The 19781-nt window shown below is 41.1% G+C and overlaps 1 protein-coding gene across 5 annotated transcripts in view; it reads right to left on the minus strand.

Moving 5' to 3' along the window:
* gramd1a (GRAM domain containing 1A) overlaps positions 1–19781 on the minus strand; it is a 49370-nt gene that overhangs the window by 23202 nt on the left and 6387 nt on the right. For 2 of the 5 annotated variants that reach the window (XM_037786146.1, XM_037786144.1), the window contains 6 exons: positions 18646–19773; positions 2775–3024; positions 1803–1823; positions 1468–1552; positions 808–911; positions 498–593 (listed from right to left, as the gene is read on the minus strand). In XM_037786146.1, the coding sequence (XP_037642074.1) occupies positions 498–593; positions 808–911; positions 1468–1552; positions 1803–1823; positions 2775–3024; positions 18646–19115 (1026 nt within the window). In that variant the 5' untranslated portion in view covers positions 19116–19773. Of the gene's footprint in view, positions 1–497; positions 594–807; positions 912–1467; positions 1553–1802; positions 1824–2774; positions 3025–9059; positions 9154–18645; positions 19774–19781 lie in introns of those variants that run through there. The other 3 variants (XM_037786145.1, XM_037786148.1, XM_037786147.1) reach the window with 3 other exon arrangements.

A 19781-nucleotide genomic window follows, 5' to 3' on the forward strand; every position in this document is an offset into this window, starting at 1 on the left:
GGTTCGCATTTACCAAAGTCACACAATAGCACAAACAGATTGAGGTAGTGGTAGTCTAGTAACCCCCTTGTTCTGTAAAGTAAAATCACATTTATCAATGGAGTCTGGTGGATTAGGCGAGAGCATAGAGGGATACAACGGCTTCAGTTCCCTGTCGGAAAGGGCTGTCTGACGGCAAGGTAAACAGGTGAAAATATTCTAAATATAACGTACACTTAAACTGATATTGATTTTTTTAGGTGAGCTTTTCTTTTAGGAGGCTAAAATACGTTTTGCCGCTGTCCCGTCCACAGCAGTACATTGCTTTGCTCCTGAGTAATAACTCCTGTCTGCTTCGTCAAACTGGGGGTGTGCCGACCGTCATCTACTGTAGGTAATACACTGACTATGGATAAGTACCTCATACAACCTCCCTTCAAAACACCTGAACTATCCCTTTAAGGTCTTTGCAAATGGGCCCAAACTAGGGCTCAGTATTATTTGTGCTCGAGTCTGACCTTCTCATTGTCAGTGCTGATCTGGATGGCGTTTGGGATGAGCTTGGCAGTCTTCTCCTTGGTCATAGAGGTCACGTCTTTCAGCAGGATAGTGATCTGTAACAAGAAGGAAAGAGAGATTTACTGTGTGTATGCTTCAGTGCGCGACACTCTTATCTCACCGAGGGCCTGAGCGTATCTATATTGATCTGCAAACAAGTGCATTAAAAGGACTTCTTATCTGATAGCAGGTGTCACATTAACCGAGTTACAACAGGCATTTGTTTGATTGTGCGTGTGCAAATGTGTACACAGCGCGTGCATGGCTTACAGTGGTTTCCCAGCGGAAGATGTTACTGTAGAAACAGAGGCAATTCTCCGACAGATAAAGGCGGCCCTGAAGCAGTATGTCCTTCTGCAGAGCGCAAGAGTAGTCTGAGGAAAGAAACAGGAAAAGAAAAGAGGTCAATTGAAAGAGAGACACCGGCTTGTATAAAAAAAACAACTCATTTCAACAATTCAAGAGGTTGATTTTTAAGTGAGCAGTTTGATAAGTATTTAATCTTCTTGAGTGTGTGGTGCCACTCAGCACACTGAGTTTATCCCAGGGCTGGGCAATAAATCGATATTGTATCAATATCATGATATGAGACTGAGATATCGTCTCAGATTTTGGATATCGTATTCATAAGTGTACCTGGTTTTAAAGGCTGCAGATGTAATTTTCTGAACTTACCAGACTGTTCTTGCTGTTCTATCATTTGCCTTTACCCACTTAGTCATTATATCCACATTACCTGTGATTATTTAACAAAAATCTCATTGTGTAAATATTTTATGAAAGCACCAATGGACAACCTACGAAATAGTCATAATATCGATATTGAGGTATTTTGTCCAAAATATCGTGATATTTGATTTTTCTCCATATCGCCCAGCCCTAGTTTATCATATGCCAACATGTCTTTTGACACTGATGTGTCTCACTCACCCACTATAAGTCGCTCTGTGTCAGGAAGTTTCTTAAAGAGTTTACGAAAATCCTCATTCCGCTGTTTGTATGTAGGACTGAGAACCTGAGGTTGAGGACAGGAAAGAGAAAGGAGAACATGGTATTCTACTTCACGAATAGCCTGCACAACAGCTGGAAGTCTTAGGCTGGATCTGGGATGTTTGGTTAAAAACTTAAAAGGATAAATAGTGATAGTCAACAATTTGCTATGTCTACCAGTTCCACCAGTCTGGAACTAAAAACAAACAAACATCAGCAAAGTCAAACTCCCTGGAGTGAAAATGCCTTATGAGGGGATGTGAATGTATACTCACATTGTACCAGCTCTGCATTTTCTGTAAAGAAGTAACAGCATGTTTAGTAGTGAACAGTACCCACATTCTGTCAGAATAAAAAGATTACAAACACTACAAACTGATTTTATGCGAGTATATCGATATCTGTATGCATGTGATCCTGCCAGTCCGGTCCCTAGGCTAAGCCCGTTTTATGTAACCTTGAGGTTTCGCAGTTTGTCATCACTTCTCCATTTTAGAAAAGGTACGTTTCACTGACCAGCTGTAATGAACAGCCATTAGTATAACAAGCTGTTCTTCTCACAACAATGAGCCTGACATAAAAGAGATGTGAAAGCTTAAACGAAACCTTCAGGCACAAAGAACTGGTTAAGGAAAATGTACAGAGAGCAAACAGTCAACATTGTAACAGCTCACACGGCTAAAAAGGAAGGTAAACAAAAAACATTCACTCAACGTATCTGGTGTGGATGAGAATTTACTGGCATGGAAGAGGAATGCCATTTCCCCTCATGCAAGAAACATTTTTGGTATTTAAGCTGTTTATTTCTTATCAATTTCTTTTTACTGAAAATGCATCTGAAAGTTCAGATTGACTGAAAAATTCTGCCACGATAGTGCCTTCAACTGTTTGTTAGCTTGTTATTAAATGTTGTTTTAGATCAAGCTCTACAAAGTCATCGGGAAAATGATTTGAGTCTTTGATGAGGACACGCCACAAGCTTGCAGAATAAATACTCTTGGTATAATAACAACATGTTTGATTTAGTCACGTCATTGCTCACTGGGATCACATGAAAGAGATTTGAGTCTTTTACACACACATAAAGCTCACATAGCGATCATACTGTATATTGAACTGGTGGGAACATCTTGCCTCACCTCCTCATGTCTGCATATCTAAAGACCTCTCGGCAGCAGTAGTTTAAGGATTCAAGCTTAGCAGCCATCAATAACATAAAACCGTGATCCGGGGATATTCTGAGTTACCTTGGCATTGCGGCTGAAGTGGCGAGTAGCAAGTGGGTAGGCGGATGTGAGGGAGGAGGCGGAGGGTACGGAGGGCAGGGGGCTATCTGAACCTCCTCCTCCGCCTCCTCCTCCTCCGCCTCCGCCTCCTCCTCCAGCACTGCTCTTCTCTCCTCCTCCCTCGCTCTCACTGGCCCTGCTACCCCCAAGGACCCTGCGCCGCAGGGAGGGAGAGCTGCCGGGGGTGCTGCGTGGAGAGTTACTGGCCGTACTGGAGACAAAAACAAAAAAAAGACACAGAGAGAGATTTAACTCGGGGGACAACAGAGGAAACTCTTTCATATTTCATGGCTAAATGTTGCTCTGTAATGCCTTTAATGCCATGCTATGTAGAAAGGCTGCAGGCGTTTCCTGTTTGGTAACAGCGTTCCATCTCAAAGTGCCTGTCTAGCCGGTGTTATCAGCTGATTTTGACTGGTACAGCAGCCAGACAGTTAGGTAGTTTAAAGGATAACTTCTGAATTTTCCAACCTGGACCCTATTTCCTCATGTTTGTGTGTCTAAGTGACCAATGGGGACAACACAGCAGGGAGAACGCTGCAGCCGCCAGCCACAAGCTGTAATGTGCTGTAAGGGACCATCATTTTACGTCCATTAAAAGGGTTTATTTTTGCCACTGACAGACTCAGATTGTTATTATAAGTGTCTGAAAACATTATGGAAAGGACTCTACAGAGAAATAAAATGATTTTTCACTTCCCATTTGTTACTGCGTCATGTGACTTGTTGCCGGAAGAGATTACGATGGAAACGTGAGTGAGAGTTGGAGAGAGGAGTGCCACGGGACACCAGCGTTGTCAGAGTTTGTTGCGTTGGAGTACAGAAAGCGTAGCTTAGTGTTATTTAAAAGATTTTCAATGTCATGGCTGAATATTTAGCTGATTTCCACAATGGAAACATTTCACAACGAGGCTTCTCCGAGCGAGACACACAATAACAAACAGACTGGATCAAGCAAAAGGTAAAGAAGAAAAGGTTTCATTTCTCTGTAGAGTCTTTTCCATAATGACACTGATAATAACAATCTGAGGCTGTCAGTGGCAAAAACAAGCACTTTTAGTGGACGTAAAATGATGGGGCCAGGTTGCCCCAAATGATTACATTACAGTTTGTTTAGCAGCTAGCGGAGGCAGCGTTCTCCCTCATAACTGGACCAATTTCAAAAAGTGTTGTCCCCGTTAGTCACTTCGACACACAAACATGAGAAAGGTTGAAAAATACTGAAGTTATCCTTTAAAGTCTTTCAGTGACTGTCCAATCAAGAAGTGTTACTACAAAACACAAGACCCGCACTTTCCTTTAAAATAAAACACCAACTTCAGAGTTTGAGCCGCAATTACAAGACTGAAACGCACCATTAGATATAGACATCGATAAAGGCTGCACAGTCGTCTTGACTTTGAAGTACCAGTGTGGATGGACAGGGCTCAAACGATTAGAGAATTGACAGACATGCAATCGATAACTATGACAATACACTACTCTAAATAAGCAATTTCAATTTACATATGATTGCCATTGATTATATTCTATATTTTACATGCTATACACTTAATAGACAATATAATGGTTCAGGCTAGGGCTGCACGATTTTGAATAAATATCTAATTGCGATTACTTTGACTGATATTGCAGTTGCGATATGATTTGCGATATTAGAGGGAATGATCATTTTTACATCGTTATTCTCATTTTTATTAAAAACATTAAATGATCATAGTGTGATTTTTGCAGGGATCTGTACCAAACAACGATGTTTCCTCAAGTCTGTAGAATATGATGTGTAGGCCAGAACATCTCTGCAATCTAAATGATATTTTGACACACATTTCACCTTTTTAACACACACTGCGATTTGAAAATTGCAGTAGGCCATATTGCTATTTCGATAATTTTTATTAATCATGCAGCCCTAGTTCAGGCTAAACTGTCCACATCAGGGTCATCCTACTGCTTCCAAAACATTTGCATCTTATGTTCAGGCCAGTGACACATGAAAACGTCTATATTTACACCACAACACAGTTTCCATGGTTTCCCCTCATTCCTCTGTAAGTGCAACAACCGCCACATTCACCATTAGTCAACTTGGAAGTTTGCCTCCGTCTTTCAAACACACAACTATTTATTATTGTCCATTCCCTTCTGCTGAGCAGACACCCTGAATCAGATGTAGATGCCAAATCGCTAGCTTTAAATCAGTAAACTCTTACACTTAAGATAGCCTTCAACTTGATGAATGCTCAGCTCACTCACTCGACAGTATGCTGCAGTGGCTCCTTCTGCGGGGCTACAGTTGCTAATTTCATTAATGAAGCCAAATCAAGAACTCTTTACTCCCTTTGAGCCAAACTGCTCTCCACACACACCAAACAACTTCTTTCCTCCAACTATCCCCATGTTAACTATTGCTTTGATACACGCTGTTGATGAGGAAGAGTATTTTTGTACCATCTCCCTTCCTAATTTATACTGCGAGTGGTGAATCCCCCCGACAATTTAGTTCCTTATTCCTTCCATCACGCTCTCCTTTTTCTCTCTCTCGCTTCATCCCAACTGGAGTCTAAACTGGCCTGAGTGGTGTTAGGACGGAGTTGGGAAAAAAAGCTTTTAAAATAGGCTTTCTCCTGGAGCAATGTACAGGACTTGAAATTGTCAGAGCTACTGTTGGTGAATTCATGCATGCTCAATGCACCTTCTTACTTCATTTTAGAGGCTTTTGAAAAATCGGTTTACTTTATTCCCCTTCTGCATTCATTATGGATGATGAAAATCAAGTAACTGAAATATTGTGTTGACATTGCATTACACATCTATTCACTAAGGAAACATATCTTTTCATGCATTTGAACATAGGGTTACACAATTAATACATCATAACAAAATCACAATAAAGGTGAAATGTGTGTCAAAATACCATTTTAAATTAAATATTGTCGTGCTGCAGAGATGCCCTGGCCACATTATATTCTACAGACTTAAGAAAACATCTTTGTTTGGTATAAATCCCTGTAATAATCACATTATAATCAATTTAATGTTAACTGAATATCATCTATGCTCTTTTATAGTGTGCGGCAGTTGTCTCGGTCTGTCGATGTTGTTTGTAGACAGTGTCAGAACTAGGCTAAATGCAATTATCCAGTATAACATTTAAATATGCTGCATCAAGTTCAAAGCTTAAGAGCTCTATAATGTGCAGTTGTCAAGTTAGAAATACACTGTAAGGCTTTGAGCGGAAAATAAATATATTACTGTAACTTATGAATGTACACGATTAGCAGTTTTCTGCCAGTATTTCTTGCTATCAGTGATGTTTTCTGCTTTAATATTTTTTTTTTAAATATTCTTCATGATTCTCTCTTATAACAACCTGTTCCTCTGGACTGAAGTGGGCGGCACACGATTGGTCCGTTTTGCGTAGGGTGACCAGGTGTCCCACTTTACGAGGGAATGCACAGCATTTTTATCCCTTGTCCCACATATTGAGACGATGTCCCACATTTCCATTTGCTCTAGTTTTCAAAAGTCAAACCACTGCACACTTTTTTAAAATCTGGCTTTTATCCAATTAGCTGTGAAGAAAGCAGCGAAGGCTGTCGTTACGGGGGCTTTTTGCTGTCAAACTTCGCACACGTGGGTCAGGTGCAGGTTAACATTTCACCGTCTTCGCTACGCTATGCCCAACTGAGAAAACTGTGAGTCACCGCAAAGTCACAAGCTACGCAGATTTAGGCAGAATTTGATGGAAACTAGCACAAAGAAAAGGAAGCGCAGCTACAACAAAGACTGTGAAACTACTTATAAGTATTTATAAGCCGGTGGAAGGTGATTCTCAGAGTTTTTTGTGAAATTTGCCAGTTATTTTTCAATTACACACACGGGGGGAATACGACATGAAGCGACAGTTCTCACAAGAATCGTGCAGCTCAAAAAGAGATCTCTGGATGCATTCGGGGAAAGCATAGAGATGTTACAAGATAAGGGGCCGATTAGAAGTGTTTATTATTTAAAGTGGGGGTAGGCAGTATATTTTTGGCCTCATTGGGCAAAAATGACATAATAACCTTTCAGCATTTTAGGCAAAAAATAAATTAAAAAAATCTGTCTGGAGCCGCAAAACATTTGATCATTGTGATGAAGTTAACACAGTTTATAGTCTCAGTATATAGTATATAAGTCTAATGCAGTGAGGGCCAAAGAGACAATGTACTACGGAGTATTAGGGCCACATTGAAGGAAAAAACATCTGAGATTTACAGAATAAAGTCATAATATTACGAGAAAAAAGTCATAACTTAACGATAAAAAAAGAAAATAACACGTAAAATGACTACTTTATATTATTATGACATTATTCTCGTAATATTATGATTTTTTCACGTAAACTCATGACTTTTTTTTCCATAATATTATGACTTTATTCTCTAAATCTCAGATTAATTTTGTTCTCCTCAATGTGGCCCTAATACTCCGTCGTACCGTCGTACCATAGACCTACAACAATGATAAATAAAAATGAAAATGTAAACAAAAAACAGTTATTCATTTCCATTTTTATAAATCCACAGGGAGCCTCTGGAGAGGAGCTGAAGAGCTGCAGGTTGCTGACCTCCTGGTTTAATAGGAAAATAACCCCCTATATATTATATTATCTATAGCGGCACTGATAATCAGGCTGGCATAATGACAAGTAGCATTATCTTGTGGTAAACGCACATTAGGGCAGTAAAGAGGCTTGTTGTGTGTAAGTCTGGCACACTGAGTGATGTGAATCTGTGTCAGCATGTGTTTACAACCCGGGTCTAAATCCGTCAGCAGCACAAATATAAAACATCTAACCAGCATTGATTTCCTACACAACCCTCTAGTTAGCCGTCTGGTGGACAGTTAACCTTAATATTGTCCTCTCTCTCTCTCCGGTTACTTATTAAAGGGAGACACAGATCAGCTAATGAGCAGCTAGCACACCGGTCCAGTCCGGTCCAGTACGGTCCAGTCCGGGTCCGGCTGCCCCAAAACAACCCAGTCCATTAAACTCAACACGATAACTGGACCAAGACATGAATTATATATATTACAATACAGCTCTTTGCAATTAAGAAGCACTAGATTGTGCAAGGGTGGAGGCTGCTATGGTCAGTGAAACGGGTGGAGGGGGTGGAGGGGTAGAGAGGGTGGAGAGGGCGGAGGGGTGAAGAGGGCGGAGAGGTGGAGAGGGTGGCGGCTGCTATGGTCAGTGAAACGGGTGGAGGGGGTGGAGAGTTAGAGAGGGTGGAGGTGTGGAGGGTGGAGAGGATGGAGAAGTGGAGAGGTGGAGAGGGTGGAGGTTGCTATGGTCAGTGAAACAGGTGGAGAGGGCAGAGGGGTGGAGATGTGGAGATGTGGAGAGGTGGAGGTTGCTATGGTCAGTGAAACGAGTGGAGGGGGTGGAGGGGTAGAGAGGGTGGAGAGGGCGGAGGGGTGAAGAGGGCGGAGAGGTGGAGAGGGTGGCGGCTGCTATGGTCAGTGAAACGGGTGGAGGGGTAGAGAGGGTGGAGAGGGCGGAGGGGTGGAGAGGGTGGCGGCTGCTATGGTAAGTGAAACGGGTGGAGGGGTAGAGAGGGTGGAGAGGGCGGAGGGGTGGAGAGGGTGGCGGCTGCTATGGTAAGTGAAACGGGTGGAAGGGGTGGAGAGTTAGAGAGGGTGGAGGTGTGGAGGGTGGAGAGGATGGAGGTTGCTATGGTCAGTGAAACGGGTGGAGGTGTGGAGGGTGGAGGCTGCTATGGTCAGTGGGTGGAGAGGTAGAGAGGGTGGAGGTGTGGCGGCTGCTGTAGTCAGAGGGTGGAGTAGTGGAGAGGGTGGAGTAGTGGAGGTCTCTACAGTCAGACAGTGTGACCGAATCAGCAGCAACATAAACACACAGCTCAGCTTCTCTCTGTTTATCCAGCAGCTCTAATATCACACTGTGGCTGCACACCTGTGCTTTTACATAAACAACGCATGCCTCCACCCACTGACCCAGTGTTACCAGGGTTACCAGGGTTATCAGTGTTACCAGGGTTACCAGGGTTATCATTGTTACCAGGGTTACCAGGGTTATCATTGTTACCAGGGTTATCATTATCAGGGTTATCAGAGGGATTTACAAAAGCTATGACTCATCTGACAACACCAAACCATGCACCATGAATACGAACCACAACACCACACAGACACAGAACCAGATCCCTGCAGAGCATCATGCTAGAGGAGACTCTCACTTACTCGAACATGTCATGAGGCGTTTGCAATCCACCCGATCTCCACAAAAACACGCACTATGGTGTAGATGTGGTGTAATATGGTGTAGATGTGGTGTAATATGGTGTAGATGTGGTGTAATATGGTGTAGATGTGGTGTAATATGGTGTAGATGTGGTGTAATATGGTGTAGATGTGGTGTCTGTGTGCAGCTAAAGCCAGACGCTCCACGGCAGTATGTCCGCTGCTCTGATCCGGTTCCCTGCGCTTATCTTCGGGGTGGAGATGAGCTCATCACGGTGCACCGTGCTGCGGTCGGATGTTAGTGTCTCATTGCGGCTGAGCAGCTCCTGCAGCCGGGCACCGGTGCCGTTAGCAGCGGCCGGTAACGGGACCGTGTTTCTCTCCGTCGGTAAACAGCAGCAGCCGCTCCTGTGTTCAGAGTGCGCAGTGATCTGATGTTTACGGTAATCTCGCTCCCCGGTGCTCACTTCTTTATCCTCCGGTCAGCTGACTGAGAGACTCTCTCAATGAAATGTCTCAGAAACACTGTTATTATTCCCGGTAATGAACTGAATTAACATCGAATCAATAACAACTTTCCGTATGTACAGTATAAATATAAAGAGCGGATTTTAAAGCCACCAACGATAGAAGGAACGAAGGGAAACTTCCGGTCTGGATTTCAAAGTAAAAGGTGGCGTGTGTGTCTATTTTTATCCCACATCAAAGTGAGACAAGAAGTCTTATTCTTGCTCTCTAGAAGGGACTTTCACATCGGATTACTCAAAAAGTACACAGTAAAAGTACTTCATATTAACTGTGCAAGTAGTATAAGAAGTACTAAGTTCAAATATATGAGGTTCCTAAACTACTTATGGAACAATTTATTTTTATCCTACTTCAAATTTAAACAAAAAGGCTTATTTTTGGTCTCTAGAAGGGACTTTGACATTAAATTACTCAAAAAGTACACAGTAAAAGTACTTCTTAAGAAGTACTAAGTTGTTATGCAATGTCACGGCCCCTTCTAGAGAGCAAGAATACGCGTTTTTGTCTCACTTTGATATGGGATAAAAATAAATTCTTCCATAAGTAGTTTATGTATCTGATATTTCTGGATTTAGTACTTCTTATACTACTTGCACAATTAATATGAAGTATTGTTACTGTGTACTTTTTGAGTAATGCAATGTCAAAGTCTTTTGCAGAGACCAAAAATAAGCCTTTTTGTCTAAATTTGAAGTGGGATAAAAATAAATTCTTCTATAAGTAGTGTATGAAACGGATATATTTGAACTTAGTACTTCTTGGACTACTAGCACAAGCACTATGAAGTACTTTTACTGTGTACTTTTTGAGTAATCCGATGTGAAAGTCCTTTACAGAGACCAAGAATACGCATTTTTGTCTCACTTTGATGTGGGATAAAAATAAATTCTTCCATAAGTAGTTTATGTATCTGATATTTCTGGACTTATTACTTCTTGGACTACTAGCACAAGCACTATGAAGTACTTTTACTGCGAGTTTTTTTGAGTAATCCAATGTCAAAGTCCCTTCCAGAGACCAAGAATAAGCCTTTTTTGTCTAATTTTGACCTGGAATAAAAAAAAGTATTTTATGAGTCTGATAAATTTGAACTTAGTACTTCTTAGATTACTAGTACAAGAACTATAAACTACTTTTACTGTGTACTAGAAGAATGCATTTTTATCCCACTTCAAATATAGACAAAAAGGCTAATTCTTGTTTTGTGGGAGGGACTTTGACATGGGATTACAGAAAAAGAACACAGTAAAATTAGTTCACAGTATTTGAGCGAGTAGTCTAAGAAGTCCAAATATTAAACTACGTTTCCGTTACTTGATTGCAAATAATGGATCTGAAACCACACATGCCATCCTTTACTCTGAAATCTGAAACCAGAAGTATTCCTTCAACAACAGCTCACTGGAGCGATTACCGTAAACGTTAGATCACTCGGGCACTCTAAACACAAGAGAGGCTGGAAAAAACGAAAGACGGCTGGCTTGACCGCAGTGGTGAACGGCCTGCAGTCTCTGCGTCCATCCGTAATCCCCTTTGCAATAAGAGAGAGGGAGGAGGACGAGGAGGAGGAGGAGTGAGGCCTTGCTGTGAGGTGGAGCTGAACTGGGGCCACGGATAAGGATGATAAGGCAGAGTCAAAACTGAGGGGTTTTATCTGAATTCAGAGGGATCAGCACCTCACAGACAGGAGGTCACAAGAACATTTACCAACATTGTTATCTTTGCAATGAATGCCTTTTTCAGCATGTGAGAGATCCTGACTTCTGCAGGCTCTATATAAGCTTCTTAAACAGATGATCAAAAAAAAGCTTCAGCATTAATTTCTCCTATTCATTTGTGGGGATCTGTAGCATTTCCAACATAGGTTGGTACTGCGTGTTTTAAGTGACTTTATTTGATCCTCATGCATGAACGACTTGTGTAATAATTTTGATAATTGATGGTTTATGCCATTTTTTAAAGGTCCCATATTGTAAAAAGTAAGATTTTCATGTCTTTTATATATTATAAAGCAGGTTTAAGTGCTTTATAAATACTGTGAAAGTATCGAAGCGCTCAATATATACGGAGAAATACACACAGCCCGTATTCAGAAATTGTGCGTTTGAAACAAGCCGTTAGGATTTCTGTCCATTTGTGATGTCATCATGTCACAAATATACAATATTTAGACCATTACTCGGTTTTAAACGTAAACATTCTAAATGAGTCCCAGTTTATTTCCTGTTGCAGTGTATGTAAATAACATCAGCTGACAAGAAGTAAACATGGATCCAAACTGTTGCCTAGCAATGCAATTCTGTTGCAATTCCATTGAAATTAACTAAAACGGAGCGTTTCAGACAGAGGGTGAATACAGGTATGTTCAGGCAGACAGTATGAGAAAAATAAAGTGTTTTTAACATTACAGCATGTGAACATGTTCTACTAGAAACACAAAATACAGCTAAGAACCTGAAAATGAGCACGCTATGGGACCTTTAAGTAAAAAAAAAAAGAAACGCAAACGGGCTAAAACATGACTAGCATTGTAAATACAGAGACCATGGCTGCCTGTGGTGAATCCACCTGGCCAAAGCCCAGAGCCCAAGCAATCCCTTAACCCTCAATCTCTCTGTCTGTCCATCCCTCTGGATTAGAGTCCACATCATAATCCACGGTGGTCTGAGCCAGGCCGACATCGCCACCATTCAGTCTCGCTCTGTGTAATCAGTTTTTCACCAATGGCCCATACTAATGTCAGAGTTTCATGGGCTGGGTGGGCATTGAGAAAGGGGCAAGAAAGAGACTGAATGCAGCTCAGAAAAATACATGTACAGGAAGTGGGTATACAAGAAGTAAAGGTGCCTTCTTGCCTACAGAAAATCTCTCATTTCAATAGAGCAAGAGAAAGGAGAACAGGGTGGACTTCTGTGAGAACACAGATCAATGTCTTTGGGCTGATTAGGAGATTGTAGCTTCTTCTACACACACTATCCATAATATAAAACAAACCAGTGAATATGACCATAAAAGATGATTACCAACAAGACTCGGTCAAAACTGAGTATACGGCTGGATCGTGTACGGTCAGTCTGTGAATTTGTGGCTAAACTATTACACAAATAGTCCGTGGTCATGTCTATAATGTTACATGTTACATGTCCACCAGGTCCGGCGAGGACACTAGTGGACGCGCTGCTCCACTCAACTGGCCGTTAAATTGGTGATGTAAACCTTTCATTGGATGCACCTGATTGGTTGGTTTTCTGCTCGCCGTTTCAAACAGGAAACAAAACGGCGGCCTGCTCGTAAACTTTGTTATTCCGTCTAAACAATTCACCAAAATCTACTCCCGAAAACATTTAAAGCGAGAAATAGGCGATGCCAATGCTGAATCTTGTTTCATTTTACAACTAGATCACCTAGTTTGACAGCTCGGTCCAAGTTTTGTGAGCCGGACGCGTCGCGCTGGATGACTCGTTTACATAAAGGACTATTCCTCGTCTTTTTCATTTTGAAAGAACAACGGCCAGCGAGGAGACCTCCGACATCTGGCTAACCAATCGTGTAACTTCATCACTCAGTCACTCACTCAGTGACGTACTATTGCGTTAGTAGGGCTGGCCCTCTGCAGTCCAGCCAAAAACGGGTGAAAGGAGATACAATGGAGCTGGACATGAGATACTGACTGAAAGAAACTCTAGAAGAATGTCTGAAATCAGGCCCAAAAGTTGATCAATAATCAGACAGAGTGAATGTAAACACACTCACTGAATGCAGACTACATGAATCAGGAAAAGGCACAAAGCTGCACTGATAGAGAGTGGCAGAAAGAGGTCACAATTACAATCAATCACAATCAGTCAGCGGGTCACTATGTTGTTGATTTGGCTGCGCTAAAACATCCTTTGCAATGATGTGATTGTGGGTTGTCTAACCCACAATCACATCATTTTTGTACAGTACGTGTGTGTATATATATACATACACACTGTATATAGGTGCAATGTTGTGTCTTCATTCACAAGTAAGCAGTGGTGGAATGTATCAAAGAACATCTACTCAAGTATTGCACATAAGTACAATTTTCAGATACTAGCACTAGTACTTGACTTGGGTATTTCCATTTGATGCTACTTTATACTTCTACCCCACTTCAATTTGGATGCAAATATTGTACTTTATACTCCACTACATTTATTTGACAACTTTAGTTACTTTGCAGATTCAGATTTTTAATACAAAATATAGATTAAAAAAATGAGGTATTAAATCATGGCTAAAAGTGAAGCAACATTATTCACACACATAATACCCCTGTAGACACACCTGTATTTTATGTATTTGTGTGCATATTTCTGGTATTTGTGGATGTATTTTCTTTCTGTTTTATTTTAACTTTAACAGGTGTTGTAGTGTTTCGCTACAAACACTAAACACACTGCATCTAGTCCTTGTGCATAAATGTATGTTACAATTCTAATGCTACTGTGATGTCCGTATCAAATTAAATAAACCAAATAATTAAGCTGCTTGGCTGTTTACAAAGTAGCTGAAATTAGCTCCACCTTTACCAGCTGCAACATTAGTGATGTTTACACTAATTATAATCCAGTGATATAATATATATTATTCTGAAATGGGCCATTGTGCGTAACGAGTACTTTTACTCTTGGTACTTTAAGTATATTTCGATGCTGATACGTACGTGCTTTTACTTAAGTAACATTTTGAAAGCAGGACTTTTACTTGTGACATAGTATTTTTACACTGTAGTACTGCTACTTTTACTTAAGTAAAGATCCGAGTACTTCTTCCACCTCTGCAAGTCAGTATGGCCCAGGCCGTTTCAAACAAGGCATCTGATAGAAACTTACACGTCCTTTCGACACATTTCCTACACTCTTCATACAGTACTGGATTTCAGACTAGTTTCAGATTAGCGGCCCGTCAGTCTACATATCTGTAAAGATAAACATGTGATAAATTGTTATTTGCGTCTATTTCCCAACATGTTTACATCAAAATAAGTAGAACGTGGCCTCAGTGTGTAAGGAGGAATTACCCTTTCAGCTGTGCCGTATATAGAAAATGCATTTGTGCTAGTGAAGGCAGCTTTACCTTAGCTAATCTAGTTTTGTGACTGAGACATTCAAAGAGCAATAAAAAGTACAAATTTGTCATCAATAAACTATTTCAACCCCAACAACATTCAAAGGCTGATGGGATCAAATGGTGCAGTCGGCAAATGAGCATCTAGAAACTGTGAAGAATCCATCAGATGCAGTTATGCCTCTATTGACAGCTGAGATAGCAACTTAGTAGATCGCTTAATAGATTTGGATAATAAGCCGACCTCACGGTACCGCCAGCAGTACGGGCATCGTTTTTTAAAGCGTGTTTGCACATCTTCTATTTGTAACGTTACCTTTTTTAACTTTTTATCTTTCAAATAAAACCTGCAAAAGATCCATCTGTCGCCTGTTCCATCTGTTATAAAGCAACAAACCAAGTTCCAGTTCATTACATTATCAAGTAATTAGTGAACTAAATAAAATATAAACTCATTTTATTATGTTTGGACAAACTGTTACAAAACAAACTAACTGATCGAGGCAGCGGTAGATCAGCAACCCCCGTGTGTTCAGCGAGGTAAAATGACAGGTTTCTTCAAAGGAGTCTGGTTGCTTTGGCGAGAGCACAAATGGATTCGACGGCTTCAGTTACCCAACAGAAAGAGCTGACTCACGGCAAGGTAAAGCGGTGAAAATATTCTAAATATAGCGTATACTTAAACTGATATTGATTTTGTTTTAGGTGATAAAATATGTTTTGCTGTGGCCCCCGTCCACAGCAGTACATTGCTTTGCTTCCGTGTACCTCATACAACCCCACTTCATAACACCTGAACTTGAACTTCCTTCAAGGCATGATCAGGATAAACTGCCGCATCTGGACCCTGTTCAGACTTGTACACCTTTCAGACCAACAGTCTGAATACGTCAGCATGGTTTTTTAGACCTGGCCTTGCCTCCAACCTGTGATTAAAGTAGGTCAGAGACTGCTTTACTTTAAAAAAGTGAGAGCACAAGTTTCTTATAATACTTATAAAAACACTACATGGTAACTATAGAATTATTACAGGATCACCAAGACTATAAAGTACACACTGGCAGGACTTCCCCCTCTCAACCATAATTCCTGCTGTTCTCAATATCAAAGATACCTGAACATGGTCAAAGACCAAAAAGCTGATGCATTAAGTTTCTATAAGTAGTCCAAATGCAGAACTCTTATAAATAACAAAACTTCCTCCCCACTGACATGATGAAAGTCGAGTGTGAATATTGCCCCGACCACTTTTAATGAACTAATCGGTTCAATGAGAAGATTCAGTTCAGATGGTCTGTGGTTCAAAATGAGTCTCCAATTAATCTCAAGTGGCGTTTGTGTCAGCTCCACACAGCTGATTTAGTCCGCAAGAAACTTTCCACTGTTAAACAACAACAACAAAACATTTGCCATAAGGCCGCAGGGACAGCTTAGTAAGGCTGGGACGATGCACCTTTCTCCCGATTCAATACTATCACGATACTTGGGTACCGATTCGATATGTGTTGCGATTTATCGCGATTTTTGTTAACTTTTTTAACACTAGACCATGGGAAAAAGTTGAATCATACACTTCTAGAGACTTTTTATTTTGGAAAATATCTAAATTAATACAGTAAAAATGTTTGATTTTCAGCATGTATGTAGTTAGAGATGTCCTGAAGTCAAATATATCTGTCATTGTTAGGCATTATTTATAAAAAAAAAATTCCAGGAACCCAAAAAGCAAAGAATAAAGACATTTCCTTCACAAATTAGTGGTATTTTCTTATTAATTTATAAGGGGCTTGTAATGTTTTATACTTCTGGGGAATATAATCCAAAACAATCTTATTTCTATATATGTATGTTGTATATACAGTTCCCTTTGTTAACACCTTATTTTTAAAAACAGATGTAGTCAGATGTGTATACTTCCGCTAACTCCAAGGTGGTCTCTAGCTCTCCGTCAGCTCCGTTCTCTTTATACATCCATGGTCAGCTCCATCGGGGCCGTTTGAATGCATTTAACATAAATGTCAGTATATGGGTGCTCTACTGTTGTAGCGTCGGCGCATTTGACCACGTTACCGCAATACGACAACATTTCCGGTCTATGACAGAGTTAGCATGCAGCTTTAGCCGTGATGTCTAGCTCTGCTTTTCCTGTTCCTGTGTGAAACCCCAGGTGTTTCCATACTTTACTGTATGTGTAGTGTTTACCACTTTGGATTTAACATGTGAGAGTGCAGGTCGTATCCATGCACATACTCTGCCGTATTGTACTTTATCATTTTGGCTCGCTGCGGTTTGTTTTGGTTGACTGATGCGGAACGGATATGACGTCACGTTACTCAGACTACAATAATAAAATCGGTAACTTCCTTCTACCTCCGCATAGACTTAAATGAAGCAAATATATTGATTCTGGCATTAAAAAATGAATACATTTAATTTCAAAATTGTAATAATAATAATAAAAAAAAAGAATAATAATAATAATAGTGATACATAGGTGAACTGATTTTCTTTCCCATCCCTACAGCTTAGCACCTCCCCTTTGGGTAAGACGTTACAGCTTTGTCCAAGCTGTTTGTTTTCAATGTGTTTTTCATGCTATCATAAATTAGAATTTGTTCTGAATTTAGGGGTTTTGAAAATTGGATCACCAAAGATTCATTTTATTGTTAAGTGTGAATAGGGTTATATATTTCTTTTATGGTTTATCTGAATCATGGTTTACATAACCCTGGACATTTGTTTGCTGGGGCGTAATTATGAAAAGGAGTGTTAGGATTTTCCAAACATCCTCCTCAATGTTTCCCTTTCTTTTTATATAAATATACATGTTTCACTATCAAAAGGCCACTGTCTAACCATCATTGGAAGGGTCATAACTAAAATCTAGATATTACATTTCATTAATATCCGGTAAAACAATATAAATGGGTCAATAAAATGATGTGTAAATGAGGAGGACAAGGGCACAGCTGTTCATATGGAGCACAAGGGAGAATCACCCTCTGCTTGCCCTCTGCAGTGGTGTCCAGAACCTCCTCTGATTGGACTCACATGACATCATCAGACTAAGAGCCCACTCCCATTGGCTGAAGGTGATGTCATGCGTCAGAGGAAGGATAAATGGCGCATGAACCCCGCCTCTAGCTCCTTGTGACTGACCCAGCTCTGTTTTTCCTCACTGCCACACCAGCGGTCTCACTTTCTTTGTTTACAGTTTACATAACCTTGCCGTTTCGCTTATTTAAAAGGAGGTTGTCTTTCTTTAAAACATATAAAATTCTTATAAAATGGCAATCAATTGCAGAGCATATGAAGTATGTATGTGTTCTTAGTAAAGGAAAAGCAAGGGCAGTTCTTGTTCATCACTTAAATTCAACCGACTGCTGGCCTGCTTTTTTATGTGACATCATAGCGTACCATGAATCAACTCAGGATGTTAACAGTGTGATCTCTCTTCACTTATTTTATCCATTAGCTAATTAACTCCACCCTGTTCCAAAATAGCTGGCCTCGGGTAGCATTTGAAATAAGTCAGCTAAGCATAAATCTGGCAACTGTAAGGCCTTTTTATTCACCACCATCATGCACAAATGAGAGGCTACTCACTCCAGTAAGTCATTGCAGCCAAATCTGGTCTCAGAAGGCCTGAATGCAAATTGGCTGAGGTTGTACAGAGCTACAAGCGTAGAATACCCATGAGACTGTCAAACACAGTGCTGACGGTCTGGTTGCCCTGTTCTAAGCCACTGAACCGTATCTGGTGCTGGTGCTGTAAGATAAGTAAGCCCATCCTAAAAGAGAGAACTGTCAACTGAATGAACGAAGGAAAAAAAAAAAACACTTTAGTTTGGGCCTCATGAGGGAGTAAACAAATGCTGCACACTCGTGCTCCATTTAATAATTTCTTTCATCATAATTTTTTTAATCACTGGCTGGTTATGTGGGATGAATCCAGCACACTAACCTGCAGCTCTCCCAGTCAGAGTCTCTGCTGAGCAGGCTCCTGAGGGACCAACGGGAGCGCCGGCTGGGAGAGGGACTACGAGACCAGGAGCGAGACGGTGGCAGGAGGAGGTCCTGTGAGGGGATATCCTGACCTTGCTCTTCCCCCTCCATCTGACTGGCCACAGAGGGTGAGGGCGAGGGGCTCCGACGTCGAGCGGTGCCCTTCTCTGCAGTCGCCTCTATTACAATTTGCGGCGTTTTACCCCATTGTCTCTTGGGAGAGCAACTTTGCTCTTCCTCATTTCGTTTCTTGGTTCGGGTCCTGCTGCGGTGGGATCGACCGTGGCGGCTAGAGCGTGATGGCCTGGGGCTAGGTGAGCGAGACCAGGACTCTGTATCTGAGGATGGTGGCAGGATAGTCAGTGTTGGGACGGGAATGGGCTGAGCCAGAGTGATGCCTTCTGGTCCCACAGGAGAGGACATAGTCATCTTCAGGGCTTAATTTTCTTTTTCAGTCAGGTCAAGGGCACCAACAAGGACTTGTTGCATCTTTAGAGCTGAGACTGACCCATGACGGACTGAGATGGGCTAATCTTACTTGCCTTTGATATATTTTAGAAACAGGATGTGTTAACACATAAAAACTACCTCCGGGCAAATCCACTCTGCCATATTAAGTAACACTAACCATAAGTAAAGATGATTCAATGTGATTCTCCATCATATTTCCTGTCAACTTAAGGAAGTGTCATCACGTCAGGCAAGTCAATTTCTCCGTAAGTGGTAAAACCGCAGAATAGTTCACACGTTAATAGTGTTGTAGATGTTCCTTTACAGTCCAGCAACAGGCAGCTGGGAGGAAGTCTGTCACGAAATTTCACAGGCCTTCGTATTTATTAGGCCATTTCCAGTTGTCCACTCTGTACGTATGATGGCAAAGAATGACTAAATGCTTTATCATCCCTTTTCTGTGTCAAGCTTATGAGCTTCACCCCTTCCTCCTCTGCTCTGTCCGGTGTCACTCTCTTCAGTACTCCTCTGCTCTCCTCCCTTTGGCAGACTTCAAGCTTGCATTTGCATAATCAGGCTCATCTTTGCAAGAGTTGAAGTCTCAGACAAAGACAGATCTGTATCTGGAAGGAGCTACCTGAGGAG

Source organism: Sebastes umbrosus, chromosome 11 (genome assembly GCF_015220745.1).
Source record: "Sebastes umbrosus isolate fSebUmb1 chromosome 11, fSebUmb1.pri, whole genome shotgun sequence".
NCBI lineage: Eukaryota > Metazoa > Chordata > Actinopteri > Perciformes > Sebastidae > Sebastes > Sebastes umbrosus.